Raw genomic sequence first — 24,010 nt, 5'->3', positions numbered from 1 at the left:
GCCCAGCGCCCAGATCCACCAATCCCCGGGCGACCGCGTTCCCCTCCCTCGGAGGGCCCGCCCTTCTGGGCGCTTCTTCCGGGTGGGGCCCCTGGCCGAGGCGATGGCCCCCTGGGCGCTCCTCAGCCCTGGGGTCCTGGTGCGGACCGGGCACACCGTGCTGACCTGGGGGATCACGCTGGTGCTCTTCCTGCACGATACCGGTGAGCCGGACCCCGAGCGACCCCGGACCCACCCGATCCCGCGTGGTTCCCCAGACTTTCGGGTCTCACTGGGTCTCCCGCCTAATCCCTGGAGATCCTGGGATTGGCCCGATCTCCGCCATCTCCTGAAGCCCCCTCCCCATCTATCATTCCAATAGCCACCCGCTCTCCGCCTGATACCCCGTTGATTCCTGATTAATCCCAGCATCTTCCTGATCCTTGCCAAATGCCCTGTCCATCCCAGGACCCAGCCGGTGCCCACCAGATCCAAGGACCGACTTGAGCCCCATGTCCCTTGATCCTGGGACCCACTAGTTCCTTCCCAGGAACTGACCCCAAATCTTCCCATCCGTACGATTAGGAGGCTCAACTAGATGCAAGGATTGGCATTCTGTCCACACCCACACCCTCCACACCCCCATGGTCACTAGCTGCCCAAGTCCAGGCAACCCCTCAAGCAAGAGAACACCCCACGGGGTGAGGCCTGTCTCCCATCTTCCCACAGATACACCCACCTACCCACCTCCATTTCCCTCATTCCCCTCAGTAGCCCCCTACCCAGCACCTCACCTGCCACAGGCAGCCTCCCTCACTGTCATCCACGGCAGCCCCCAGCCCTCCCATGGTGGTCCAGCCTCAGTTTCTGGACTGGGGCCCCTGCTGGTTTTCCTCCCAAGACTTCAGACCTCCTCCACCACCTTCACCCTTTAGCCTAAAAACTTGCTCAGGTCTCCCTATCAGAAAACAACCCCCCTCAAAAGCCACCCTTTCTTCTCTGCTCCCCCTTACAACCAAGGGACGCGGGATTTGTCTACACTCTGCTGTCTGGTGGTCTCATGCCCCCTCATTCCTTGCCCTGCACCCTACCTCCCCAAAATCCTGTCACCACCATGGGCTGAAGCCACTGGACCCTTTCTTATGCCCCTCTGCAGCATCTGAGCCTGCCAGCTGCACCGTCCCTCCCATATCTCTCTCAGGCATTTCAGACCTGGCCAGTCTCTCACCATTGCAGAGCCAGAGACACAGGACCCCTCCTCCCTCTCTCCCACATCCAGTCAGGTCTGGCTCCCTTCACCCAGCAGCCCCCTCTGTCCATTCCTTCCTCTCTCACTTCCTGCCAGGCCTTTGCAGCTCCCCTCTTCTTCCTCCTGGCCAGATTCTCTGCCCCTAGGCTTCTCCTGATCCATTTCTCTAGCAATGAGGTTTTCCAAAACAGATCTGGCCTTATAACCTTCCATGGTTCCCTCTGACCCTCCAGATAAAGTTCAGAAGAACTGCTGGCCACACACAACCACTCACGGAACCAACATCTCCAGGTCTTTGCTCGGCCAGGAACACACTTCCCCACCTCCAACTGCAACCCAGCCCCACTCACTCCTGTTCTACCCGGCCCAGCCTCACTGTACTCTCCCGGCCTCTCCAGAGCTGCGGCAATGGGAGGAGCAGGGGGAGCTGCTCCTGCCCCTCACCTTCCTGCTCCTGGTGCTGGGCTCCCTACTGCTCTACCTCGCTGTGTCACTCATGGACCCCGGCTACGTGAATGTGCAGCCCCAGCCTCAGGTAACCAGGGGCCCCTACTCTCACCAACAGGGACTCAACAGCCAGCACGTCTCCATGCCAGGCTCTGTGCTGCAGGCTCTTGTAGGGGCAGCTCAGTGAATCCTCTTGCCAGCCCTAGAGCCCCATCCTACAGTAGTGAGGAAACTGCTGGGGCCCAGAGAAGGAAGAGACTTGCAAACATCACACAGCCACCCTCAGTCCAGGGTGCTCCGCCACACCCCACACCTCCATTCTGCACAGGATGGGTCCTAAACTCCACAACCAGAGCTAAGCCGGCCCCTAGGGGAGCTGCCCGCCAATGCCACCTGTCTCATTCCAGGAGGAGCTCAAAGAGGAGCAGACAGCCATGGTTCCTCCAGCCATCCCTCTTCGGCGCTGCAGATACTGCCTGGTGCTGGTGAGTGATGCAGGGACACTCACTTGGGAGAGGTTGGGCCAAAGCTGAGACTCCTCGACCTCCTCCTGCCCCAGTGCCTGGGCCTCACCCCTCCTCCAAGAAGGCCTTCCATCATCAGGCCCTGATTCCTCCCCTCAGTGGTGGGCTCACAGCAGGGCTGGCACTGAGCCTCCACTCTCCTCCATGCCCACAGCAGCCCCTGAGGGCTCGGCACTGCCGTGAGTGCCGCCGTTGCGTCCGCCGCTACGACCACCACTGCCCCTGGATGGAGAACTGTGTGGGGGAGCGCAACCACCCACTCTTTGTGGTCTACCTGGCACTGCAGCTGGTGGTGCTTCTCTGGGGCCTGTACCTGGCATGGTGGGTGCTGCTGCCCGGGCATAGGGGGAGGGTGGGATGTATGCTCCCACGGGGTGGACAGAGCCAGGACTCCCAGGGATCCAGCACAGGGAGGGAAGGGCTCCCCTGCCCTCCCCCAGCACCAGGCCCCTGTCCCCTGCACTGCAGGTCAGGCCTCCAGTTCTTCCAGCCCTGGGGACTGTGGCTGCGATCCAGCGGGCTCCTGTTCACCACCTTCCTGCTGCTGTCCCTCTTCTCGTTGGTGGCCAGTCTGCTCCTCGCCTCGCACCTCTACCTGGTGGCCAGCAACACCACCACCTGGGAATTCATCTCCTCACACCGCATCGCCTATCTCCGCCAGCGTCCCGGCAACCCCTTCGACCGAGGCCTGACCCGCAACCTGGCCCACTTCTTCTGTGGGTGGCCCTCGGGGTCCTGGGAGACCCTCTGGGCTGAGGAGGAGGAGGAGGGCAGCAGCCCAGCTGTTTAGGGTTGCTGGAGGCTGGGCTACTATCTTGTGCCTGAAAATCACAGGACCTGTCCCCAGCTAGGGTCAGTCCTTGGAGGGCCTGGGGTCGCTCACTTCTGCCCACTCCTCCCAGGCCCCAGAACTGAACTTCAAGACAGACAGATCCCTGCCTCGGTGGGCAGTTCTGCCTTCCAAGGAAGAAAGGGGAAAAAAAGGAACTGTGGGCAGCTCAGGCCCAAGCAGACCCCGGGCTCCACCCCAGCCCCACCCAGGCTACTGCCAGTGCACACTTTTACAAATTTAATAGTCTATAAAGCAAGTCCAGTCTTAAAAAGACAAACCACATCACTCCTTGCTGCGGCACCCTTTCTGGGCCAGGTCTCACTGGGAGGCAGAGGAGGGCGAGCTGGAGGGGGAGGGGACACACTTTGCCCAGTGACACTGAGCAAAGCCCACAACGGTGGCCCCATGGCTGCCACCTCGCGTCCCAAGGGCTCATAAGTACCCGGCAAGGCCTGGACCTCCAGGCAGGGCACACAGGTGGGCAAGCAGAGGCTCTAGCAGTCTGTGGGGGAAGGGGACAGAGGTGCCAGGAGATGCCCTCAGGGCTCCAGGAATCGCTCTGACACAAAGTCAAAGTCCCGGAAGGCGGCCTGTTGGCGGGCTGTGAGGAGGCTGTGGGGTGCAGGTGGGGTCAGGGCAGGCGGCAGCCCTGTGAACTCGCCCTCAAAGTAGCGCAGGTCCGCAGGGCCACAGAGGGTGGGCACGAAGGGGGGCTGGATGGTGCGGGCGAGCAGGGCTTGCCAGTTGGTGGTCTGGGGGAAAAGGAGAGGCGCCTGAGATGGCAGGAACAGCAGCTCCATGAGTCACTCCATGTCACCTACCCTGCCAGGCACAGGGAACCACCACCACCCCAGCCACTCACCCTGAAGAACGGCTGGACCTTGATCTCCTCAGCATCCTGCTCACCCGCCCCGAGGCGCTTCTCAGGGCACTTCTGGAGGAGCTGGGCAATAGGACAGGCGCTCACTTAGGTCATTCAGCCCCAGGCACTGCCATCATCCACAGGCCCCAAGCACGCTGGCCCAGAGCGCTCTACGGATGGGTGGCAGGGGTCTGCTTTCCCATGATGGAGGGCACATGGGCCTTGAGCAGCCATCCAGCCCAGACCCAGACCCTGCAGTGCTTACCTTCTGAATAAGCTCAAGCCCTTGCACCGACAGAAAGCCGGGGTAGGGAGCGTCCATGTTAACGATGCAGTCAAACACCTCTTCCTCCGTGTCCCCTGGGAAAGGGCACTATGGAGATGGGGGCTCAGCAGGATGCACGGGCCACCCCACTCCAACCCAGAGGCCCAGACAGCACACTCCAGCACTCACCTCACCCACCAGCATCTCATAGAGCAGCACGCCCAGCCCCCACCAGTCCACAGCCCGTGTGTACGCCTCCTGGGTCAGCACCTCGGGAGCCAGGAACTCTGGGGTACCGCAGAAGGTGCTAGTCCGGTCCCCGAAGCCGATCCCTACAAATCAACAGGCACACCAAAAGCAGATTGGTGTGGCCTATTCACAATAACCTTAACAGCCAAGCCTCAGCCAGGGAGCTGAGCCTGTGCCAAGCCCTGCCCTGTACCCAAGGAGGTCGGAATGGTTATGACGCCATTTGACTGCATGCGGAGCCAAGCTCACAAGCTAAGGTCACAGAAGGCAGAACTCGGCCGGGTATGGTGGCTCACACCTGTAATCCCAGCACTTTGGGAGGCTGAGGCGGGCAGATCATGAGGTCAGGAGTTCGAGATCAGCCTGGCCAACATGGTAAAACCCCGTCTCAACTAAAGATACAGCAAATAAGCTGGGGCATGGTGGCATGTGCCTATAATTGCAGCTACTTGGAAAGCTGAGGCGGGAGAATCTCTTGAACCCTGGAGGCAGAGGTGGTAGTGAGCCGAGATCGTGCCATTGCACTCCAGCCTGGGCAACAGGGCAAGACTTCGTCTCAAAAAAACAAAAAGAAGCCAGGTGCAGTGGCTCACGCCTGTAATCTCAGCACTTTGGGAGGCCAAAGTGGGCGGATCATGAGATCAGCAGATCGAGACCATCCTGGCTAACACAGTGAAACCCCATCTCTACTAAAAAAATACAAAAATTAGCCAAGCGTGATGGCACACGCTTGTAGTCCCAGCTACTTGGGAGGCTGAGGCAGGAGAATTGCTTGAACCCAGTAGGTAGAGGTTGCAGTGAGCCGAGATTGCACCACTGCACTCCAGCCTGGGCGGCACAGCAAGACTCCATCTCAAAAAAAAAAAAAAAAAAAAAAAAAGATAAAAAATAAAGAAAGAAAAAAACAAGAGGCAGAACTCAGTCTCCTCTCCCAGCCCTGACCATAGGCTCTCCCTCGGGCCAGGTGCAGGCTGGGGCTCTATACGAGCCTCTAGGGCTGGGAAGAAAGGGCCAGTGTGCCCAGCTGTCCCCTGGAATGAGGTCTGGAGCAGTGGAACCAGGGCATCCGTGGGTGAGATTTCCTGGGAGATGCCATGTGCCCATCATCCTATTGGCCAGGCTGGGTAAACAAGGCTGGAGCTATGGATCCCAATGGGCAGCCCCCACCTTCCTTGCAGAGTCCAAAGTCTGCGATCTTCAGGAATCCCTGGGCATCCAGCAGAAGGTTATCCAACTTCAGGTCCCTGAGGGCAAGGGTGCAGATCAAAGGGAATGAGGGGGGCTTAGACCCAGGAAACAGCAACCGCCCCCGGAGCAGCCCAGGCAGGAGGGAGGCAGCGTCTGTGTCCTCACCCACCCCACCCCCACCCCCAGGCATCCCTGGGCCAAAAGTCACCTGTAAATAATCTTCTTCTCATGTAAGAACTGCAGCCCCAGGACAACACAAGCCACGTAGAAGCTGCAGGGGTGGTTATGGGAGAACTCAGGCCCAAGACCACGGAGGCAGGGCAGGGAGGCACCAGGCTGGCCATGGCTGGGGGATCCCGGATGTCCCAGCCAGTCAGAGATGAGTGAGACTGGGACAAGCATCATGCTGAGAGTGGGGCTGCTCTAACAGTCCCAAGGTCACCTCAATTTCCAGCTTCCTGGGCCCTTAAATGGTGCCAGGGACCAAGTGTTGGTCCCTGCAGTTGATACTCATCATGCCTTTTTTTTTTTTTTTTTTTTTTAGATGGAGTCTCAGTCTGTCACCCAGGGTGGAGTGCAGTGGCACAATCTTGGCTCACTGCAACCTCCACCTCCTGGGTTCAAGCGATTCTCCTGCCTCAGCCTCCCAAGTAGCTGGGACTACAGGCACGTGCCACCACACCCAGCTATTTTCTTTTCTTTTTTTTTTTCAGTTTTCGTAGAGACGGGGTTTCACCATGTTGTCCAGAATGGTCTCGATCTGTTGACCTCGTGATCCATCTGCCTCAACCTCCCAAAGTGCTGGGATTACAGGCGCGAGCCACCATGCCCGGCCTTTTTTTTTTTTTTTTAGACAGAGTCTTGCCATCGCCAGACTGCAGTAAAGTGGCAGGATCTCAGCTCACTGCAACCTCCACCTCCTGGATTCAAGCGATTCTCCTGCCTCAGCCTCTCGAGTAGTTGGGATTACAGGCACGTGCCACCATGCCCAGCTATTTTTTGTGTTTTTAGTAGAGACAAGATTTTACCATGTTGGTCAGGCTGGTCATGAACTCCTGACCTCAGGTGATCCACCCTCCTCAGCCTCCCAAAGTGCTGGGATTACAGGAGCCTGGCCAATCGTGCCTATTTTTCAAATAAAGATCTTAGACTCGCCAGGTGTGGTGGCTCACGCCTGTAATCTCAGCACTTTGGGAGGCTGAGATGGGCAGATCACCTGAGGTCAGGAGTTACAGACCAGCCTGACCAACATGGAGAAACCCCATCTCTACTAAAAATACAAAATTAGACAGGCATGGTGGCGAATGCCTGTAATCCCAGCTACTTGAGAGGCTGAGGCAGGAGAATCGCTTGAACCAGGGAGGCAGAGGTTGCAGTGAGGTGAGATCGTGCCATTGCACTCCAGCCTGGGCAACAAGAGCGAAACTCCATCTCCAAAAAAAAAAAAAAAACTAATGCACAGCTTCATAAGCTGATGCCCAGGGTCATAAATGCTGTCAGTTGGTGCCAGGATGTAAACCAAGGCCTCTGACTCCTGCTCCTCTGCTGTTGGGCACTTGGGGAAAGCAGGATGTAGAGAGTGGGTGTAGGGAAACAGGCAAAGTTTGCTGGAAGAGGCAGGCAGGAGGGATGGAACCCACCGAGCCTGGGGCTCTGGGAAGACATCCTCGTGGATCTGCATCATGAGGTCGCCACCAGGCACAAACTCAGTCACAAAGCAGGCATGGCTGGAGGTCTGGAAGCAGGCAAGGAGGGAGAGCAGGAAGGGGTGCCCTGTGCGGCCCACGGCCTCCAGGATCCGCTTCTCGCAGTACAGGCTGCAGGAGAGAGCAAGAGTATTAGAGGGAAGGAAAACTTCCCCTGGGCTGTGCCCTGCGCCTTGCACAACACCCCTGGCTCACTGGGCCCTCAGCCAAAGTGCCAGGCGTGTAGACTGGTAGACTGATGGTTTCTTTTCGTTTTTTTGTTTGTTTTTGAGACAGAGTCTTGCTGTCACCTGGTCTGGAGTGCAGTGGTGTGATCTCAGCTCACTGCAACCTCCGCCTCCTGGGTTCAAGTGATTTTCGTGCCTCAGCCTCCTGAGTAACTGGGATTATAAGAGTGTGCCACCATGCCCAGCTGATTTTTGTATTTTTAGTAGACACAGGGTTTTGCCGTGTTGCCCAGGCTAGTCTCTACCTCTTGGCCTCAAGTTATCCACCTGCTTCGGCCTTCCAGAATGCTGGGATTACAAGCGTGAGCCAGTGAGCCTAGTCTTTTTTTTATTTTTTTTGAGACAGGGTCTCACTTTGTTGCCCAGGCTGGAGTGATGTGGTACGATCTCAGCTCACTGCAACCTCCGCCACTGGGGTTCCAGTGATCCTCCCACCACAGCCTCACAAGTAGCTGCGTGTGCACCATCATGCCCAGCTAATTTTTGTATTTTTTGTAGAGAGGGGGTTTCGCCATGTTGCCCAGGCTGGCCTCTAACTCCTGGGCTCAAGCAATCCTCCCACCTTGGCCTCCTGAAGTGCCGGGATTACAGGCATGAGCCACTGTGCCCAGGTCCCCCACTTTTTTTTTTTTTTTTTTCAGATGGAGTCTCGCACTGTCGCCCAGGCTGGAGTGCAGTGGCCCGATCTCGGCTCACTGCAAGCTCTGCCTCCTGGGTTAACGCCATTCTCCTGCCTCAGCTTCCTGAGTAGCTGGGACTACAGGTGCCCGCCACCATGCCCAGCTAATTTTTTGTATTTTTAGTAGAAACAGGGTTTCACCGTGTTAGCCAGGATGGTCTCGATCTCCTGACCTCATGATCCGCCTGCCTCGGCCTTCCAAAGTGCTGGGATTACAGGAGTGAACTCCCATGCCTGGCCATAGAGTGAAGGTTTCTATATGTCAGGGGCTCACAAGGGGCTCTGAATGTGCACAGTCACCAATGCCCCCATTTTACAGTAGAGCAAACTGACAGAGAGAAGAAGGGACCTGCCCAAGGAAACACAGTTAACAACTGCAGGTGTCAAAAGAGAATGCAGGTTGACTGGCCCCATGGGGTCACCTCTCCAAAACCCCAGGAAACTTCAGCTGCCCTCTGGATGCCACAGCCCAGGCCAGCCATCCTGGGTGCCCTGTGGCGCCCTCACACACCTGTCTATCTCGTCCCGGCTGAGCACCTCCTGCTTCTTCAGCGCTTTGATGGCATAGTATTTCCCCGTCCCCTTGAACTGGACCAGGAGGACCTGGGGCCAGAGAGAGGTTGGGGTCCAGGTGGGCCGCACCAGGGAGCCTTTACCACCCACACAGATCGGCTTCTCCCGGCTCACGTGATGAGGCCCCCAATCCTGTCCCATACCACCCCCTTCAGCCCACTACCTTCCCAAAGTGTCCCCGGCCCAGCACGGCTAAGCAGCGGAAGTCCTGAAGCCGAGGGGGTTTCCTGCAAAGAAAGAGAGGGTATAGGGAGTCCCCTACGGCAAGGGCTGGGTCCCTACCCAGAGCCGTCCCAAGCCTCCCATGCCCAGTCCTGGGCTGTCTCAACCTATGGGCTCGAGAAACCCCTGCAGGAAGGTCTCCTAGAAGCTGTCATAGAGCTGGAGCTCAATAATGTGGGTTTAGCAAATCAGACCCCAAGAGCCAGCCAGTGCATGTGCCAGGGAGCCAGGGAGTAATGTATGAACGGATACACGAATGTTCAAGCAAGCAGACGAACATCTCAAACACGAAGGTGCGCAGGATGGGGGTACCTGGTGGGGGAGGCTGGTGGAGACGGCCCACGTCGAGTCCTAGGCTCCATATGGGGGCGTTTGGTGCGCTGTGAGGACAGAAGAGCTCAGGGCAGGGCTGGGCTTCCTTCTCTTTTCCCTTTAGGCCTGCCACCCCACAGCTGGGTGACCCCGCCAAGCCCAGCCGGCCCCAGGAGCCCCTAGTCCCTCCAGCCCCTCACCGGAATCTCCTCGAATGTTGGCTCCTGGGGGAGGTAGAGGCGCGGGGGCTTGGGTGGGGGTGTCATCTCTTCACCCAAGGGGGTCTTCTTGGGCAAGAAATTACTGTAGGGAGAAAATAGACACAGTGCCCAGCACTGGCAGATGCAAGAGCTGGCAGGATGGACACACCAACCTGAAGTGAGATGGACAGAGGGTTGGGGGCTGAGCAATGTGGACAGACAGACAGACAGACACTGCCTGGATCTGGAGCCCCGCAGCTGCCACAGAGGAGGGTGCAGTCTAGGGCGACGGGGCTCCTCACCTGGGAGTGGCAGGGTCAGAGGCCTCTCGTGATGTTGTTGGGGTCCGAGGACACCCTTTGTGGGGGCTGATCGTGCTCGGGGAGCTGCAGGGGGGCAGCAGGTTCATGACGAGGCGCCCCCAGGCCGCCATGCTGAGGTTCATCTGCGAAGCCCTCAGGAAGTCCTGGCCTGGGAGAAAAGGGGACCTTAGTCCCGGGGCCCCAGCCCTGCTCCCTCACACATAGCCCCCATTCCCTCCACACCTCTGCGTTTAGAGAAGATGCGTTCCTGCCTCTGCAGCCGGGGCCGCCTCTCAATGACAGGATCGCAGAAGGTCACCTGCAGGGGTAGGGGCAGGGCTGTGGACCAGTCGCCTCCCATCTCACCTGCCATGGCGTCTCCTCTGCCCTTGGGATGACAGCCCAAGCCCCCAGGGTCAACAGATGCAAGAGCCAGAAGGACCCAGAGAAACAGATTCAATGTCCTCATTGAGACTAGTGGAGAAACAGAGGCCCAGGGAGGACAGGCACTTTTCCAGGATCACACCTGAGGCAGGGCAGTCAGGACAAGGACCCAGGCCTCCAGATGCAGCCCTGAGAGAGCGGCTAGGAGTCCTTAGTCTTAGAGACCTCCTCTCTGGTCCTCAATCTCTGCACCTACACGCAGTGCATCAGTCTTGAAGGCCTTCCCGGCCCTGACGCCCCCAGGGCCCACCAAGTCAGAGGGCGGAGGTGGTGAGCACCTGGGCAAAAAGCAGCCCCTGTGGTACCAGGCTGAGGGACAGCTGGTGACAGGCATTATCCAGGAAGTCCTCAAGTCTCAGGAAGGCCACGCCACATAGCTGCCGCCAGTCCCGCCAATGCACCCCAATCTCCAGCTCACGGGCCTGTATTGGGGAGGCCAGGCTGAAGGGTGGGATGCAGAACGAGCCCCGACCTGGGCAGCCTTCCACCCCGCAGCCCAAGGTCACCCCTGACCACACAAAGGCCAGCCTTACTCGCTCCAGTGGGATGACAAAGGTCTGGTCCCAGGACTGTTCCGCCACCTGCCCCCAGCCCGTCTGCCCCACAACGCGGTTGTCCACCTTCAGCACAGCCAGCACCTCGCCTGCAGGGCCAGAGCTGGGGCTCAGGGCAGGCCTGAAGCAGGGCTCTCCTGCCCTCCCCGAAGCTCCTTCCCTACTCACTGGCAAGCTCGCCTCGGCCACGCTGCTGCTTGGCTCTAGTCCGAAGCCAGCCCTCGGAGGGGCTGCCAGCCAGTGCAGCCGCCGGGGAGCGTCCAGGCACGGCTGCCAGCAACTGTTCACAGCCCAGGAGACGGACCTGCAGTGTCCCTGTGGTGAGGGTGGGCGGGGGGTGTTGTCAGATGCCATCTTCCCACTGCTACCACCAAGGTGTCCTGGGACCCCAGGAAGGCCACCCTCTCCAGGAGGTGGCTGAACCCAGACCCTACCCACCTGAGGCCAGGGCAGCTACCCGAGAAACCTCACTCAGTGTGGCAGCCTAGAGTGCCTGGACAGGAGCCTGCTGACTGCCCTGCAGCTTCCAAGCACCATGAGCCCCTGAAGGGTGCCCTTGGACCCTGACGACACCCTGGGAGGCCTCCAACCCGGCCACTCCCAGGGGAGGAGCCACCTTGTCCCAGACTGCACGCTTCTCTGTGGCAGCCACCTCTTTCCAGGGCAGAGCAACTGGCTCTCCCGTCCATAGGCTGGAGCGGCAGGGACATAGGCTCAGACCTCAGACCTCAGACCTCAGCCAGGCTGCACAGAGACACAGCACATGACGAGATGCTGCCCAGAGCTGGGGCCTGGAGAGCACTGTGGCAAGGACAAGAGCTTGGGACAGGGAGCGGGAAGCCTGGCTTCCTGTCCGGACCCACCAGCTACCTGGGCCTCAGTTTCCCCATCTGAACAGTGGAGGTGAGTCCCAGCTCTGCCCCACCTCCCTCAATGGATATGAAACGTGTTTTGTCAACGGAGTAAGTTCATGTGTCACGTCACTAGAGGTTTGTCTCTCAAAAGGCAGAGAAAGCAGTGGGGATCTAGCAGCTTTTGAGGACACAAAGTAGGCCCAAGAGTATCATTTAGGAAGAGTCTGGGCCTGGGGGTTACAGACAGAGAGAACTTGTAAACAAAGGCAGGGGTCCAGGGTAGAAAGATCAGCTTAGAAAGAACAGCTCGGCCGGGCGTGATGGCTCACACCTGTAATCCCAACACTTTGGGAGGCCAAGGCGGGCAGATCACCTGGGATCAGGAGTTCAAGACCAGCGTGACCAACATGGCAAAACCCCGTCCTAACTAAAAATACAAAAATCAGCCAGGCCTGGTGTTGGGCACCTGTAATTCCAACTACCTGGGTGGCTGAGGCAGGAGAATCGCTTGAACCCAGGAGGCGGAGGTGGTAGTGAGCTGATATTGTGCCATTGTACTCCAGCCTGGGTGACAGAGCAAGACTGTCTCAAAACAAAAACAAAAACTTGAGGCCAGGTGCGGTGGCTCACACCTGTAATCCCAGCACTTTGAGAGGTTGAGGCAGGCGGATCACCTGAGGTCAGGAGTTCGAGACCAGCCTGGCCAACACGGTGAAACCCCATCTCTACTAAAAATACAATTAGCCAGGCGTGGTGGTGGGCGCCTGTTATCCCAACTACTTGGGAGGCTGAGGCAGGAGAATTGCTTGAACCTGGGAGGCAGAGGTTGCAGTGAGTCAAGATCATGCCACTGCACTCCAGCCTGGGTGACAAAGCAAGACTCCATCTCAAAAAAAAAAAAAAAAAAAAAAAAAAAAAAGGCCCAGTATGGTGGCTCACACCTGTAATCCCAGCACTTTGGGAGGCCGAGGTGGGCAGATCACGAAGTCAGGAGATGAAGACCACCGGGCGCGGTGGCTTACGCCTGTAATCCCAGTACTTGGGGAGGCCGAGGCAGGTGAATCACGAGGTCAGAAGATCGAGATCATCCTGACTAACATGGTGAAATCCCGTCTCTACTAAAAATATAAAAAATTAGCCGGGCATGGCGGCGGGTGCCTGTAGTCCCAGCTACTCGGGAGGCTGAGGCAGGAGAATGGTGTGAACCTGGGAGGCGGAGCTTGCAGTGAGCCGAGATCACACCACTGCACTACTTACAGCCTGGGCGACAGAGCGAGACTCTGCCTCAAAAAAAAAAGGAGATCAAGACCACGGTGAAACCTTGTCTCTACTAAAAATACAAAACATTAGCTGGGTGCGGTGGCGGGTGCTTATAGTCCCAGCTATTCGGGAGGCTGAGGCAGAAGAATGGCGTAAACCTGGGAGGCAGAGGTTGCAGTGAGTCAAGATCATGCCTCTGCGCTCCAGCCTGGGCGACAAAGCAAGACTCTGTCTTTAATTAAAAAAAAAAAAAAAAAAAAAAAAAAAAGGCCAGGCATGGTGGCTCACACCTGTAATCCCAGCACTTTGGGAGGTCGAGGTGGGCGGATCACGAGGTCAGGAGATCGAGACCACGGTGAAACCCTGTCTCTACTAAAAATACAAAAAAATTAGCCGGGTGCAGTGGCAGATGCCTGTAGTCCCAGCTACTTGGGAGGCTGAGGCAGGAGAATGGCGTGAACTCGGGAGGCAGAGCTTGCAGTGAGCTGAAATCATGCCACTGCACTCCAGCCTGGGTGACAAAGTAAGACTCTGTCTCAAAAAAAAAAAAAAAAAAGAAAAAAAAGAGGCTGGGCGAGGTGGCTCACGCCTGTAATCCTAGCACATTGGGAGGTTGAGGTGGGTGGAGGATCACCTGAGGTCAGAAGTTCGAGACCAGACTGACCGACATGGAGAAATCCCATCTCTACTAAAAATATAAAAATTAGCCAGGCGTGGTGGCGCATGCCTGTAATCCCAGCTATTTGAGAGGCTGAGGCAGGAGAATCGCTTGAACCTGGGAGGCAGAGGTTGTGGTGAGCCAAGATCACGCCACTGCACTCCAGCCTGGGCAATAAGAGCAAAACTCTGTCTCAAAAAAAAAAAAAAAAAGGACAACTCAAGTAACTGGGGTGTTTAGCCAGGAGACAGGATATGGGGTGGCCTTGAGTAGTTGAATTCTAGGCCTTTTAACAAGCTATTTCTTCTGCATTTCTGAACTTGTCTACTTGGCCATAAGTACTCCTGTGTAAGTCCTTCAAGGCCAAGAGACCACCTCCTCTAGAAAACACTCCTTGGGCCGGGTGTGGTGGCTCACGCCTGTAATCCCAGCACTTTGGGAGGCCGAGGCAGGTGGATCACAGGAGGTCAGGAGTTCGAGACCAGCCTGGCCAACATGGTGAAACTCTGTCTCTACTAATAATACAAAAATTAGCCAGACATGGTGGCGCAGGCCTGTAATCCCAGCTACTTGGGAAGTTGAGGCAGGAGAATTGCTGGAACCCAGGAGGCGGAGGATGCAGTGAGCTGATATCACACCACTGCACTCCAGTCTGGGTGACAGTGCGAGACTCCATCTCAAAAAAAAGAAAAGAAAACATTCCTGGATTCCCCAAGGCCAGGTGAGAGGGCTCCATCCAGAGCCTGCGTTTCCTCTTCTCAGCTCTGCTCACAACAGAATGGGGTCAGTCGGCCCTGTAGCAGTGCTCTGTGCAGGTAGGCGCTGACCTTTCCAGCTCACACTGTATCTCGGTGGATACAGCTTCAAAGCCCATGCTGTCAGATTATTTGCTGATTACAATTTGGCTGCTGCTACAAGGAGACAGATCTCGGTACAAGATAAGAAAATTAACTTTTTTGGCCGGGCGCGGTGGCTCACGCCTGTCCCAGAACTTCGGGAGGCAGAGGCGGGCAGATCACAAGGTCAGGTGATGGAGACCATCCTGGCTAACACGGTGAAACCCCGTCTCTACTAAAAATACAAAAACAAAAAATTAGCCGGGCATGGTGGCGGGCGCCTGTAGTCCCAGCTACACGGGAGGCTGAGGCTAGAGAATGGTGTGAACCTGGGAGGTGGAGCGTCACGACAGGGCATGCCCTGTCGCCCAGGGTGGAGTGCAGTGGCGCAATCTCAGCTCACTGCAACCTCTGCCTCTGGGGTTCAAGCAAGTCTCTGCCTCAGCCTCCCAAGCAGCCAGGATTACAGGAGCCCACCACCACACCTGGCTAATTTTTGTATTTTTAGTAGAGACAGTGTTTCACCATCTTGACCAGGCTGGTCTTGAACTCCTGACCTCATGATCCACCCACCTTGGCCTCCCAAAGTGCTGGAATTACCGGTATAAGCCACCGCGCCCAGCCTAGAAAACTTTCTAAGAGTCCAAGCTGCCCAGTGCTGGGTATCAAGCTTTGCAGGGCTGCGAGCTTCCTGACACCAGTGCTTTAAGCACTATTCTGCTTATTTATGTAAATACAAGCTACACTGTCTGAGTGCTGACTCTGCTAGGCACTGTGCTTAGCACATCACGTGCAACACAGTAACCCTATGAGGTAGGTGCTATATCATCCCTATTTTACAGATGGATAAACTGAGGTTTGAAGAAGGAATGTCAGTTTCCCAAGGTCATGCTGCTAGTGGCTGGTGGGGCAGGACTGAAACTCTTGAACTCTTCCCCAAAGTTATTTGTGCTTCTGGGTCTCCCCCAAAAAAGAAAGAGAGCTCTGAAGTGGGAGGAACTTCTGGCTACCTGTCAGGGCGGTGGGCTTCACAGGTGTCCCTGAAGGCTGGGGGTATCCAGGCACTGCAGTTCGCAGCTCTCGGGCCACTCTGCTGCGCAAAGGGTGGGCAGGAGGGAGCTGCTCCAGCAGCTGCTCCAAGGCCAGCCGCAGGAGGTCCAGTTTCTGGGAGGACTCCTGTAGCTGGGCCTGGGCCTGCAGAGGGGACAAGGTAGAGCCAGGTTTGTGGGTTATATGGCAGGGGGCAGCAGCCCAGGTCACCCAGAGTCACCTTCCGCATGAAGTCTCGACAGAGAAGTCCTCCTTCTACACGGCCACCCTCCCTTCACGCCCCTGCGGAGGGTGGTATGGGAAGAAGCTGGCCCTAGGAGAAGGCCAGGGCTGGGACCTGACCTCGGCCAGCGCCTTGCGGTCCTGTGTTCTCCGGCTACTGAGCAGTTTCACCACGTTCTTGGCGCCCTCAGCCACGGATGCCTCAACGTGCAGTCGATGCTGTAGCTCCTCCGCCAGCAGCTCAGGCCCTGTGGGAAGGAGGGCAGCTCTCAGGCCCTGCTCTGCCCTGCTCCGCCCTCCCTGTATCTCAAGGCCTCACCTGGCTCCGGGGACCCACTGGCCTCCAGGCTGCTGATCTTCATCCGCAGCAGGGCCACCTTCAGCTGGCTGTCCCGCAGCATCTGCTGGGCAGCTGCCAGGAGCTTCCTCTCCTATGGAGCCGTGGCACAAGCCCATCAGAGCAGGCCTGGGCCATAGCTTTCCCCATCAGACCAGGGTTAAAGTCAAAGCCTGGTCTCCCCCATCAGAACAGGGTTAAAGTCAAACCTCGCTCAGTAGGCCAAACACTAGAGTCAAACCTCCTTTGTTGGACTAGTTGGTGGGTCAGGGGAGGCTTTTTCATCAAACCAACAAGGGCTGCGGTCAAGCTTCCCCTTTCGTATCAGGGATGGGGTCATGCCTCTCCCATCAGATCAGGGCTGGTGCTAACTCTTCCCCATTAGATCAGGGCAGGGGCTAAGCTAAGCCTCCCCCATCAGATCAGGGCAGGGGCTAAGCTAAGCCTCCCCCATCAGATCAGGGCAGGGGCTAAGCCTCTCCCATTAGATCAGGGCTGGTGCTAAGCTATGCCTTTCCCACTAGATCAGGGCAGGGGCTAAGCTAAGCCTCCCCCATTAGATTAAGGCTAAGGTCCTGCCTCCCTCATCATATCAGGGCCACAGCCAAGCCTTCTGGTCAGACAAATACTGAGGCCCAGTTCCTGACATCATGCTGGGAGCTGGGACTGGGGCTGAGATAGGATCCCATTAGACCAGGGCAAGGCCTTCTCTGTCACACTAGGGGTTACAGCCATGCCTTCCTCACCCAGCTGGGGTTTGGGGTCATATTTTCCCCATCAGACTGCAGGCTGGGATGGTGTCTCCTTACAGGCTCAATGGCTGAGTTGCATTTCCCTGTCGGACCAGGGGCCAGGGTGTCCCTGCCATCAAACTGTGGGGCCTTACCTTGGGGGTGCCACTGGCACACGTGTGGGTCATGTTCTCAGCCCCCTGCTTCACCTTCAGCTCCACATGCAGCTGCCTCCGGAGAGCCTCTAGGTGCCGAGCCCTGAGCTGCTCTGCCCACGGCCGGGGTCCTGAGGCCACAGGCTCTGTGCACGGGGGTATCGAGCACCTAAGTCCCTCACTCAGGGCCGATACCCCCACTGTGGCCTCTCCTCCTTCCCCGACTGATCTATGGGCAGGAAATGAGGTGGTCTCGCCACAGTGGCCAGGGCCAAGGCCAGGGGCCATATCGGCCTGGAGCCTTCTGTCCAGAGGGGTCTTGGCTCCTCACTCACCAGCCGGGTCAGGCCCAGGGCCGGGCAGCAGGATTCGGGCATGCAGCTCCCTCAGCTCTCCATGCAGCTGCTCCAGGCGGCGGTTGGAGGACTGCAGCAGCTGCTGCACATGGCCCAAGTGGCGGCGGTCTGTGGCCACGCGCCGCAGGTTCTCCACCCCCTCCTTGATCTTCAGCTCCTTCTGGATGGCCCGCCGGATCGCCTCTTTCTCATCCTCTGGGGGCCACTGGCTCGGCCCAGGCTGCAGGGCCGGTGGAAAGCAGAGGGTGGAAAGCAATCATGGGGTGCAGCAGCCACCAGCAGCCTCTGCTCACTGCAGATGGAGGCGGAGGAAGGGACGGCACCCAGGACTGACAAGCACAGGGTTTGGGAAGCCTCTCTCCCTTTAGAGCTCAGGCCTGAGCCAGATGGAAACTCCGAGGCCACTCATCTAGGCCAAGCTCCTGTTCTCTGCCCGTTAGAGAAGGGTGGGGCAGGGGGGATAGTTCACACAGTAAACGGGTGCCAGGTTCTATTCTAAGAGCTTTGTATAGATTACCACATCACATCTCCCAGCAACCCCACCCGGTAGCAGCGGTCATTACCCCCATTTTCTTTTCTTTTTCTTTTCTTTTCTTTTTTTTTTTTTTTTGAGACAGAGTTTTGTTCTTGTTGCCCAGAATGGAGTGCGGTGGCACCATCTCAGTTCACCACAACCTCTGCCTCCTGGGTTCAAGCGATTCTCCTGCCTCAGCCTCCTGAGCAGCTGGGATTACATGCACACGCCACCACCCCTGGCTAACTTTGTATTTTTAGTAGAGACGGGGTTTCTCCATGTTGGTCAGGCTGGTCTCGAACTCCCAACCTCAGGTGATCTGCCCGCCTCAGCCTCCCAAAGTGCTGGGATTACAGGTGTGAGCCACCATGCATGGCCTATTACCTCTGTTTTCTAGTGAGGAAACTGAGGCCCAGAGAGGTGAAGTAACTTGCCCACAGTCAAGACACAGAGGAGAGACCACCACCTCTCAGACCCCAGCTGTCCCTGGCAGCCCTGGGTAATCAGGTTGCTCTATGTCTGGGATCCAAAGTAGAGTCCAGGAGCCAGAAAAGCTCAACGCGGAGTAGGGGTTCACACAAAGCCACATGAGAAAGCAGCCAGGGGCCTGGGAGCCAGGGCTTGTTCCCCTAATGTCCCAATGCCACAGGTAGCAAAGCGGAGGCACAGAGAGGGACTGGGGAGATCTCCGGGTGCCCAGCCACTGCTCAGCTCCTGGGAGGAAGTAGAAAGCTTTCTCACGGCTTCACCCAGGTTGGAGCCAGGAACAGGAACACCTCCTTTCCAGCCGCCAGCATTTCAAACCAACCGGTGCCAAAGGTGACCTCAGGCCAGGGTAAACCACGATGCCCCGCAACACGGGTTCTTGCAGGGACCCCATCTTACCTCTCTGTGTTCCATCTTCTCCTGAGCCCAGTGGAAGGGGCCGCAACCCCAGACTCAGGGACCACCCCCCCTCCTCCCGCCCCAGACCTCAGCCGGGGCCTGCTGGCCCAGCTGTCAGAGGGCAAGGGCGAGGCTCAGGAAATCCTCTGACCGCCCTAGGCCACAGGGCCAGAGCCAAAGACTGGAGCAAACAAAGGTCCCATGGAGCTGGGGGCCCGGCCACCGGGGTCCTGAGTCACCCAGCTGCCGCTGCAGGGCGGAGCCCCGCAGGAAATCGGAAAATGTGTACAAGCTACGTCTGGAACAGGCGGAGGGACCTCCAGAGGAAGGGGGTGGGAAGGGGCAGACCAAGCCCCAATCCTGAAGGCGGCTTAAGCAACTGGCTTGGGCACTCAAGGAGTCTACACGAACCCCCAAACACCCCCATGGTCCTGTCTGCCCCGGGTTGGAACTCCAACATGGACACACACACGCCACCTCCTTTCTGCTCTTTGCGGGGACGCACTCCTGTCCGCAAATGCCCCCCTCCCCACCACTGGCTCCGGGGCAGGACACCACTTCTCCTTCCCCAGTAGCAGACAGACACGGCCTCGGTCCTCCGGGCCCACGCGCACCAGCACCTACTGCCAGCTCTGGCAGGAAACCCGGCCCCCTCCACGTTCTAGAACCCACTATACGTACCGAAAGGTTCCCGCCCCGGGGCGGGGGAGGCCGCTCCCCTCTCATCCACGCTCCCCTCGCGCCTCGTGTGCTGCGAGAGGGACTCCCGCCACTGCCAAGCGCGCACAGACTGCGCCCCGCGTTGCGCGCACATTCTAATCCCCCCAGGCCCATGTGGTCCCCCTTTCCTATCCCGGCTAATTCCAGTTGGCCTTGGAGCCCCACCGCGGAGAACCGACTTAAGGACACTCTGGGGACCACCCTCGTGGGGCACACTGCGGACTCAGCCCGTCCTCGTTCACGGGCTGGTTGAGGTACAAGCTCCGGCTCAGCCGGGGGCTAATTTGGAGACGCTGCAGGGTCCAGGAACAACCGAACCCGGAGCTCAGGTCTGCTCTGCAAGGGCGTCGCGGGGCCGGGGCCAGGGAAAGGGCAGGGAAGGGGCGCGGGTGAGGGGCGGGTTGGGGGACGTGGCCTCGGTTCGGGGCTCCGGGGCGATGACCGAGGCTTACCCGCACCCCACCAGCCCCTCGGGCCCCTACCGCGCCGTTCACCTGCCGCGGCGCCCCCTCCTCCATGGCGCCGCTCCGGCCGCTTGGGGCCCTCCTCTCCGCCACTCCGGTCCCGGAAGCCGCAGCCCCTCCGCCAGGACTTTCAAACTTGAAACTTCCCGGGAAGCGGCGCTGGAGACGCGGGATCGGGCGCCCCCTCCCGAGACCCGCTGGCCCGCGGGGCCAGCACCGCCTCCCGTCCACGCCGGTCCAGCGCCGCCTCCCGTCCGCGCCGGTCCAGCGCCCCGGACCCCACGCCCGAGGTCCCGCGCTCCAGCGCCTCCCTCGGATCCAAAATTCCATAGGATTCCGGGTCCAGCACCCGGGCTTCGGCGTCCGCAGTTCCCGCTGGGCGTGACCGCGCCGCACCCCCGGGTTGGACGCGCGGGAGGTTCATCGCCGGCGCCCAGTCCTCTGGCCTTCCCCGCCGCACGCCGGCAGGAGCCGGCCAGTTGGGGACTGGGATGGGGGGGGACAGCGCCCCCTGAAGGTCGCCGGGTCGCCCAGCCGGGTTCAGCCCTTAGAGCTGGCCGCCGCCTCTAATTTTGAGCCCCTCCACGACCTAGCTCCCGCCTCTAACGCGCAGGGCCTCCTCGACCAAGCCCTTCAAGTCTCTCTTTGTCTCGCATGTTGTTAGTGTAATGTGGGCTAATCCAAAATTGCCCTTCTCGGAGTGGGTGGCCCAGAGGAGATTTTAGTCATTACAAGAACGTATACTAGGCCAGGCGCAGTGGCTCACGCCTGTAATCCCAGCAGTTTGGGAGGCCGAGGCGGACGGTCAGGAGTTCAAGCCAGCCTGGCCAACATGGTGAAACCCCGTCTCTACTAAAAATACAAAAATTAGCCTGGCGTGGTGGCGGGCGCCTGTAATCCCAGCTACTCAGGAGGCTGAGGCAGGAGAATCGCTTGTACCCGGTAAGCGGAGGTTGCAGTGAGCCGAGATCCTGCCACTACACTCCAGTCTGGGCGACAGAGCGAGACTCCGAGACTCCATCTCAAAAAGAAAAAAGCTTTAAAAAAGAAAGAACGTCTGCCGGGCGCGGTGGCTCACGCCTGTAATCCCAAAAGTTTGGGAGGCTGAGGCGGGCGGATCACCTGTGGTCGGGAGTTCAAGACCAGCTTGAACAACACAGAGAAACCCCATCTCTACTAAAAATACAAAAAATGAGTCGGTCGTCGTGGCGCATGCCTGTAATCCCAGCTACTCAGGAGGCTGAGGCAGGAGAATCGCTTGAACGTGGGAGGCAGAGGTTGCGGTGAGCTGAGAGCATGCGGTTGCACTCCAGCCTGGGCAACAAGAGCGAAACTCGGTCTCAAAAAACAAACAAACAAAAAAACCCACCAAACAAACAAACAACCAAAAAAAACACGTATACTTGTGGAAAAAGTAAATCCTCACCCAAAATTATGATAAATTACAAATTACAGATGAATGAACCAGACCTCTCTGGCCCATCTCTTTTTTTTTTTTTTTTTTTTTTTGAGACGGAGTCTCGCTCTGTCGCCCAGGCTGGAGTGCAGTGGCCAGATCTCAGCTCACCGCAAGCTCCGCCTCCCGGATTTACGCCATTCTCCTGCCTCAGCCTCCCGAGTAGCTGGGACTACAGGCGCCTGCTACCTCGCCCGGCTAGTGTTTTTGTATTTTTTTTAGTAGAGACGGGGGTTCACTGTGTTAGCCAGGATGGTCTCGATCTCCTGACCTCGTGATCCGCCCGTCTCGGCCTCCCAAAGTGCTGGGATTACAGGCTTGAGCCACCGCGCCCGGCCGGGCCCATCTCTTAATCAGACTGAGCTTGCTGGTTCAGCCTGTGCCACTTTTTAGGGCTTTACCCTAAAAAACCCATCCATCCACATGCTAGAAAAGACACAGCTGGTGAAATAGCCGCCATTATCTCAGCCCAAGGGAGGTGTGCTGGTCACTGCCTAGTCTATAGCAGGCCATTCAGCCCGTCCTGGCATCCTGCGTTTATGGGAGGTTGTGCCAGGACTTTGTGGAAGAGCGTCCTCCAGGAGGTGGAAAGGTGATGAAGGGTCAAGTACTGACAGTGACTTGGAACAGACAGGCTCCGGTGCTCTTACTGAAGGAAGCCACATGTTGTGCTTTGCACTAATCAATTCCCTCACAATGGACTGGAAAAAAAGTGAAATGGGTTGAGCCATGGACAATGCTGGGTTGTCCTGCTATGCGAAATCAACCAAGTGGCATTGACATATAAGCAAAGGCAACTTGGCTCTGTGAAACATGCCCAGATTTAATAATCAGAGGCCAAACGTGACATTTACACATTAGAATTGTTGAGGTCTAGATATTAACACAAGCACCTGGCACATAGTAGGTTCTTTAACATGGGGGTTGGCTGGGCATTGGTGGCTCTTGCCTGTAATCCCAGCACTTTGGGAAGCCGAGGACAGCAGATCACGTAAGGTCAGGAGTTCAAGACCAGCCTGGCCAACATGATGAAACCCTGTCTCTACTAAAAAAATTAAAAGGCTAGCTGGGCGCAGTGGCTCACGCCTGTAATCCCAGTACTTTGGGAGGCTGAGGCAGGCAGATCACAAGGTCAGGAGTTCAAGACCAGCCTGGCCAACATGGTGAAGCCCCGTCTCTACTAAAAATACAAAAAAAAAAAAAAAAAAATAGCTAGGTGTGGTGGTGGGCACCTGTAATTCCAGCTACTAGGGAGGCTGAGGCAGGAGAATCGCTTGAACCCGGGAGGTGGAGGTTGCAGTGGGCCAGTCACGCCACTACACTCCAGCCTGGGTGACAAGAACAAAACTCCATCTCAACAACAACAAAAAAAGAATAAAATAAAAAATTACAGCTGGGCGCGGTAGCTCACACCTGTAATCCCAGGACTTTGGGAGGCCGAGGCGGGTGGATCACCTGAGGTCCGGAGTTCGAGACCAGCCTGACCAACATGGAGAAATCCCCGTCTCTACTAAAAATTCAAAATTAGCCGGGCGTGGTGACACATGCCTGTAATCCCAGCTACTCTGGAGGCTGAGGCAGGAGAATGGCTTGAACCTGGGAGGCAGAGGTTGCTGTGAGCCGAGATCGCGCCATTGCACTCCAGCCTGGGCAACGAGCGAAACTCCATCTCAAAATAATAATAATAATAATAAATAAAAAATAAAAAATTACAAAGACTAGCTGGGTGTGGTAGCTGGTAGCACACACCTGTAGTCCCAGCTACTTGGGAGGCTGAGGCAGGCAAATCGCCTGAACCTGGGAGGCAGAGGTTGCAGCGAGCTAAGATCACACCACTACACTCCAGCCTGGGCAACAGAGCAAGATTCTGTCTTGAGAAAAATAAATAAAATAAAATAAAATGGGGGGTCAAAGAAATGCTATTATCCATCATTTAGAAGCAAGAAGGTTGATCAAGCCCAGTGGCTTATGCCTGTAATCCTAGAACTCTGGGAGGCTGATAAGGCAGGAGGATTGCTTGAGGCCTAAGAGTGCAAGACCAACCTGGCTAACATAGTGAGACACCATCTCTTAAAAAAGTAAAATAAAGGAGTAAAAAAGCCCTCAGCTTCTCACCTCAGCTGATCAAAAACCCAGGAATCAAACTAACAAGGCTTCCCCACCTTTTAGGAATTATCCAGTGGTGCAGTCAGTCCAGCCAGCTAATTAACCCTTTAAAATGTGTATTTGTGGCCAGGCGCGGTGGCCCACACCTGTAATCCCAGCACTTTGGGAGGCCGAGACGGGCGGATCACGAGGTCAGGAGATCGAGACCATCCTGGCTCACAGTGAAACCCCGTCTCTACTAAAAATACAAAACATTAGCCGGGCGCGGTGGCGGGCGCCTGTAGTCCCAGCTACTCGGGAGGCTGAGGCAGGAGAATGGTGTGAACCCGGGGGGCGGAGCTTGCAGTGAGTGGAGATCGTGAAACTGCACTACAGCTGGGACGACAGAGCGAGACTCCGTCTCAAAAAAAAAAAAAAAAAAAAAGTGTATTTGCCGTGATGGCTAAATGTTACTTCTGGAAGCCAAGAGTAATCTAACTCTCCGTAGGAGGGTGCTCACATCTCAACTCCCGGCTCATTTATCCACTCAGTGCAGGCAGGAAGCTGCATTCGATGGTTTTCCAAGTTTGGTTGGAAAGTGGCTTTTTGGTTT

The 24,010-nt window shown here is 57.2% G+C and overlaps 2 protein-coding genes across 11 annotated transcripts; one reads left to right on the top strand and one right to left on the bottom strand.

Annotated features, from left to right (window-relative positions):
• Window positions 1-46: 46 nt before the first annotated feature.
• ZDHHC12 (zinc finger DHHC-type containing 12) lies at window positions 47-3,308 on the top strand. 4 transcript variants are annotated; one of them, XM_010360890.2, is made up of 5 exons: window positions 47-203; window positions 1,627-1,763; window positions 2,083-2,160; window positions 2,354-2,520; window positions 2,668-3,308. In XM_010360890.2, the coding sequence occupies exons 1-5, from the start codon at window positions 104-106 to the stop codon at window positions 2,987-2,989; spliced, it is 804 nt and encodes a 267-aa protein (XP_010359192.1). In that variant the 5' UTR covers window positions 47-103; the 3' UTR covers window positions 2,990-3,308. The 4 variants fall into 4 exon arrangements, with proteins under 4 accessions (XP_010359192.1, XP_030774988.1, XP_030774989.1 ...); XM_030919128.1 differs by having other exon boundaries at window positions 2,640-3,308; XM_030919129.1 differs by having other exon boundaries at window positions 2,690-2,891.
• On the bottom strand, window positions 3,252-20,319 carry PKN3 (protein kinase N3). Of its 7 annotated transcripts, none has more exons than XM_030919121.1 (22): window positions 19,875-20,319; window positions 17,253-17,493; window positions 16,918-17,063; window positions 16,014-16,125; window positions 15,815-15,942; window positions 15,433-15,616; window positions 10,983-11,129; window positions 10,794-10,903; window positions 10,539-10,682; window positions 10,060-10,135; window positions 9,817-9,985; window positions 9,515-9,617; window positions 9,315-9,382; window positions 8,944-9,007; window positions 8,719-8,810; window positions 7,236-7,412; window positions 5,804-5,866; window positions 5,575-5,651; window positions 4,348-4,490; window positions 4,159-4,266; window positions 3,894-3,974; window positions 3,252-3,783 (listed from the first exon to the last, which is right to left on the bottom strand). In XM_030919121.1, exons 1-22 carry the CDS (start codon window positions 20,184-20,186, stop codon window positions 3,571-3,573), a joined length of 2,958 nt encoding a protein of 985 aa, XP_030774981.1. In that variant the 5' UTR covers window positions 20,187-20,319; the 3' UTR covers window positions 3,252-3,570. The 7 variants fall into 7 exon arrangements, with proteins under 7 accessions (XP_030774981.1, XP_030774983.1, XP_030774982.1 ...); XM_030919123.1 differs by having other exon boundaries at window positions 4,159-4,253; XM_030919122.1 differs by having other exon boundaries at window positions 19,887-20,319.
• Window positions 20,320-24,010: the final 3,691 nt, after the last annotated feature.

Source organism: Rhinopithecus roxellana, chromosome 16 (assembly GCF_007565055.1).
Source record: "Rhinopithecus roxellana isolate Shanxi Qingling chromosome 16, ASM756505v1, whole genome shotgun sequence".
Taxonomy (NCBI): domain Eukaryota; kingdom Metazoa; phylum Chordata; class Mammalia; order Primates; family Cercopithecidae; genus Rhinopithecus; species Rhinopithecus roxellana.
This window is presented reverse-complemented; position numbering and strand designations above follow the sequence as displayed.

Coding starts and splice junctions, on each gene's coding strand:
- ZDHHC12 (XM_030919127.1), top strand. CDS start 104: ATGGCCCCCTGGGCGCTCCTCAGCCCTGGGGTCCTGGTGCGGACCGGG. Junction 1,764..2,082: donor ATGTGCAGCCCCAGCCTCAG/GTAACCAGGGGC, acceptor GTCTCATTCCAG/GAGGAGCTCAAAGAGGAGCA. Junction 2,521..2,667: donor TGGGGCCTGTACCTGGCATG/GTGGGTGCTGCT, acceptor CCTGCACTGCAG/GTCAGGCCTCCAGTTCTTCC.
- PKN3 (XM_030919121.1), bottom strand. CDS start 20,186: ATGGAATTTTGGATCCGAGGGAGGCGCTGGAGCGCGGGACCTCGGGCG. Junction 10,683..10,793: donor TTGTCATCCCACTGGAGCGA/GTAAGGCTGGCC, acceptor TCCCCAATACAG/GCCCGTGAGCTGGAGATTGG. Junction 4,491..5,574: donor CTTTGGACTCTGCAAGGAAG/GTGGGGGCTGCC, acceptor GTTGATTTGTAG/GGATCGGCTTCGGGGACCGG.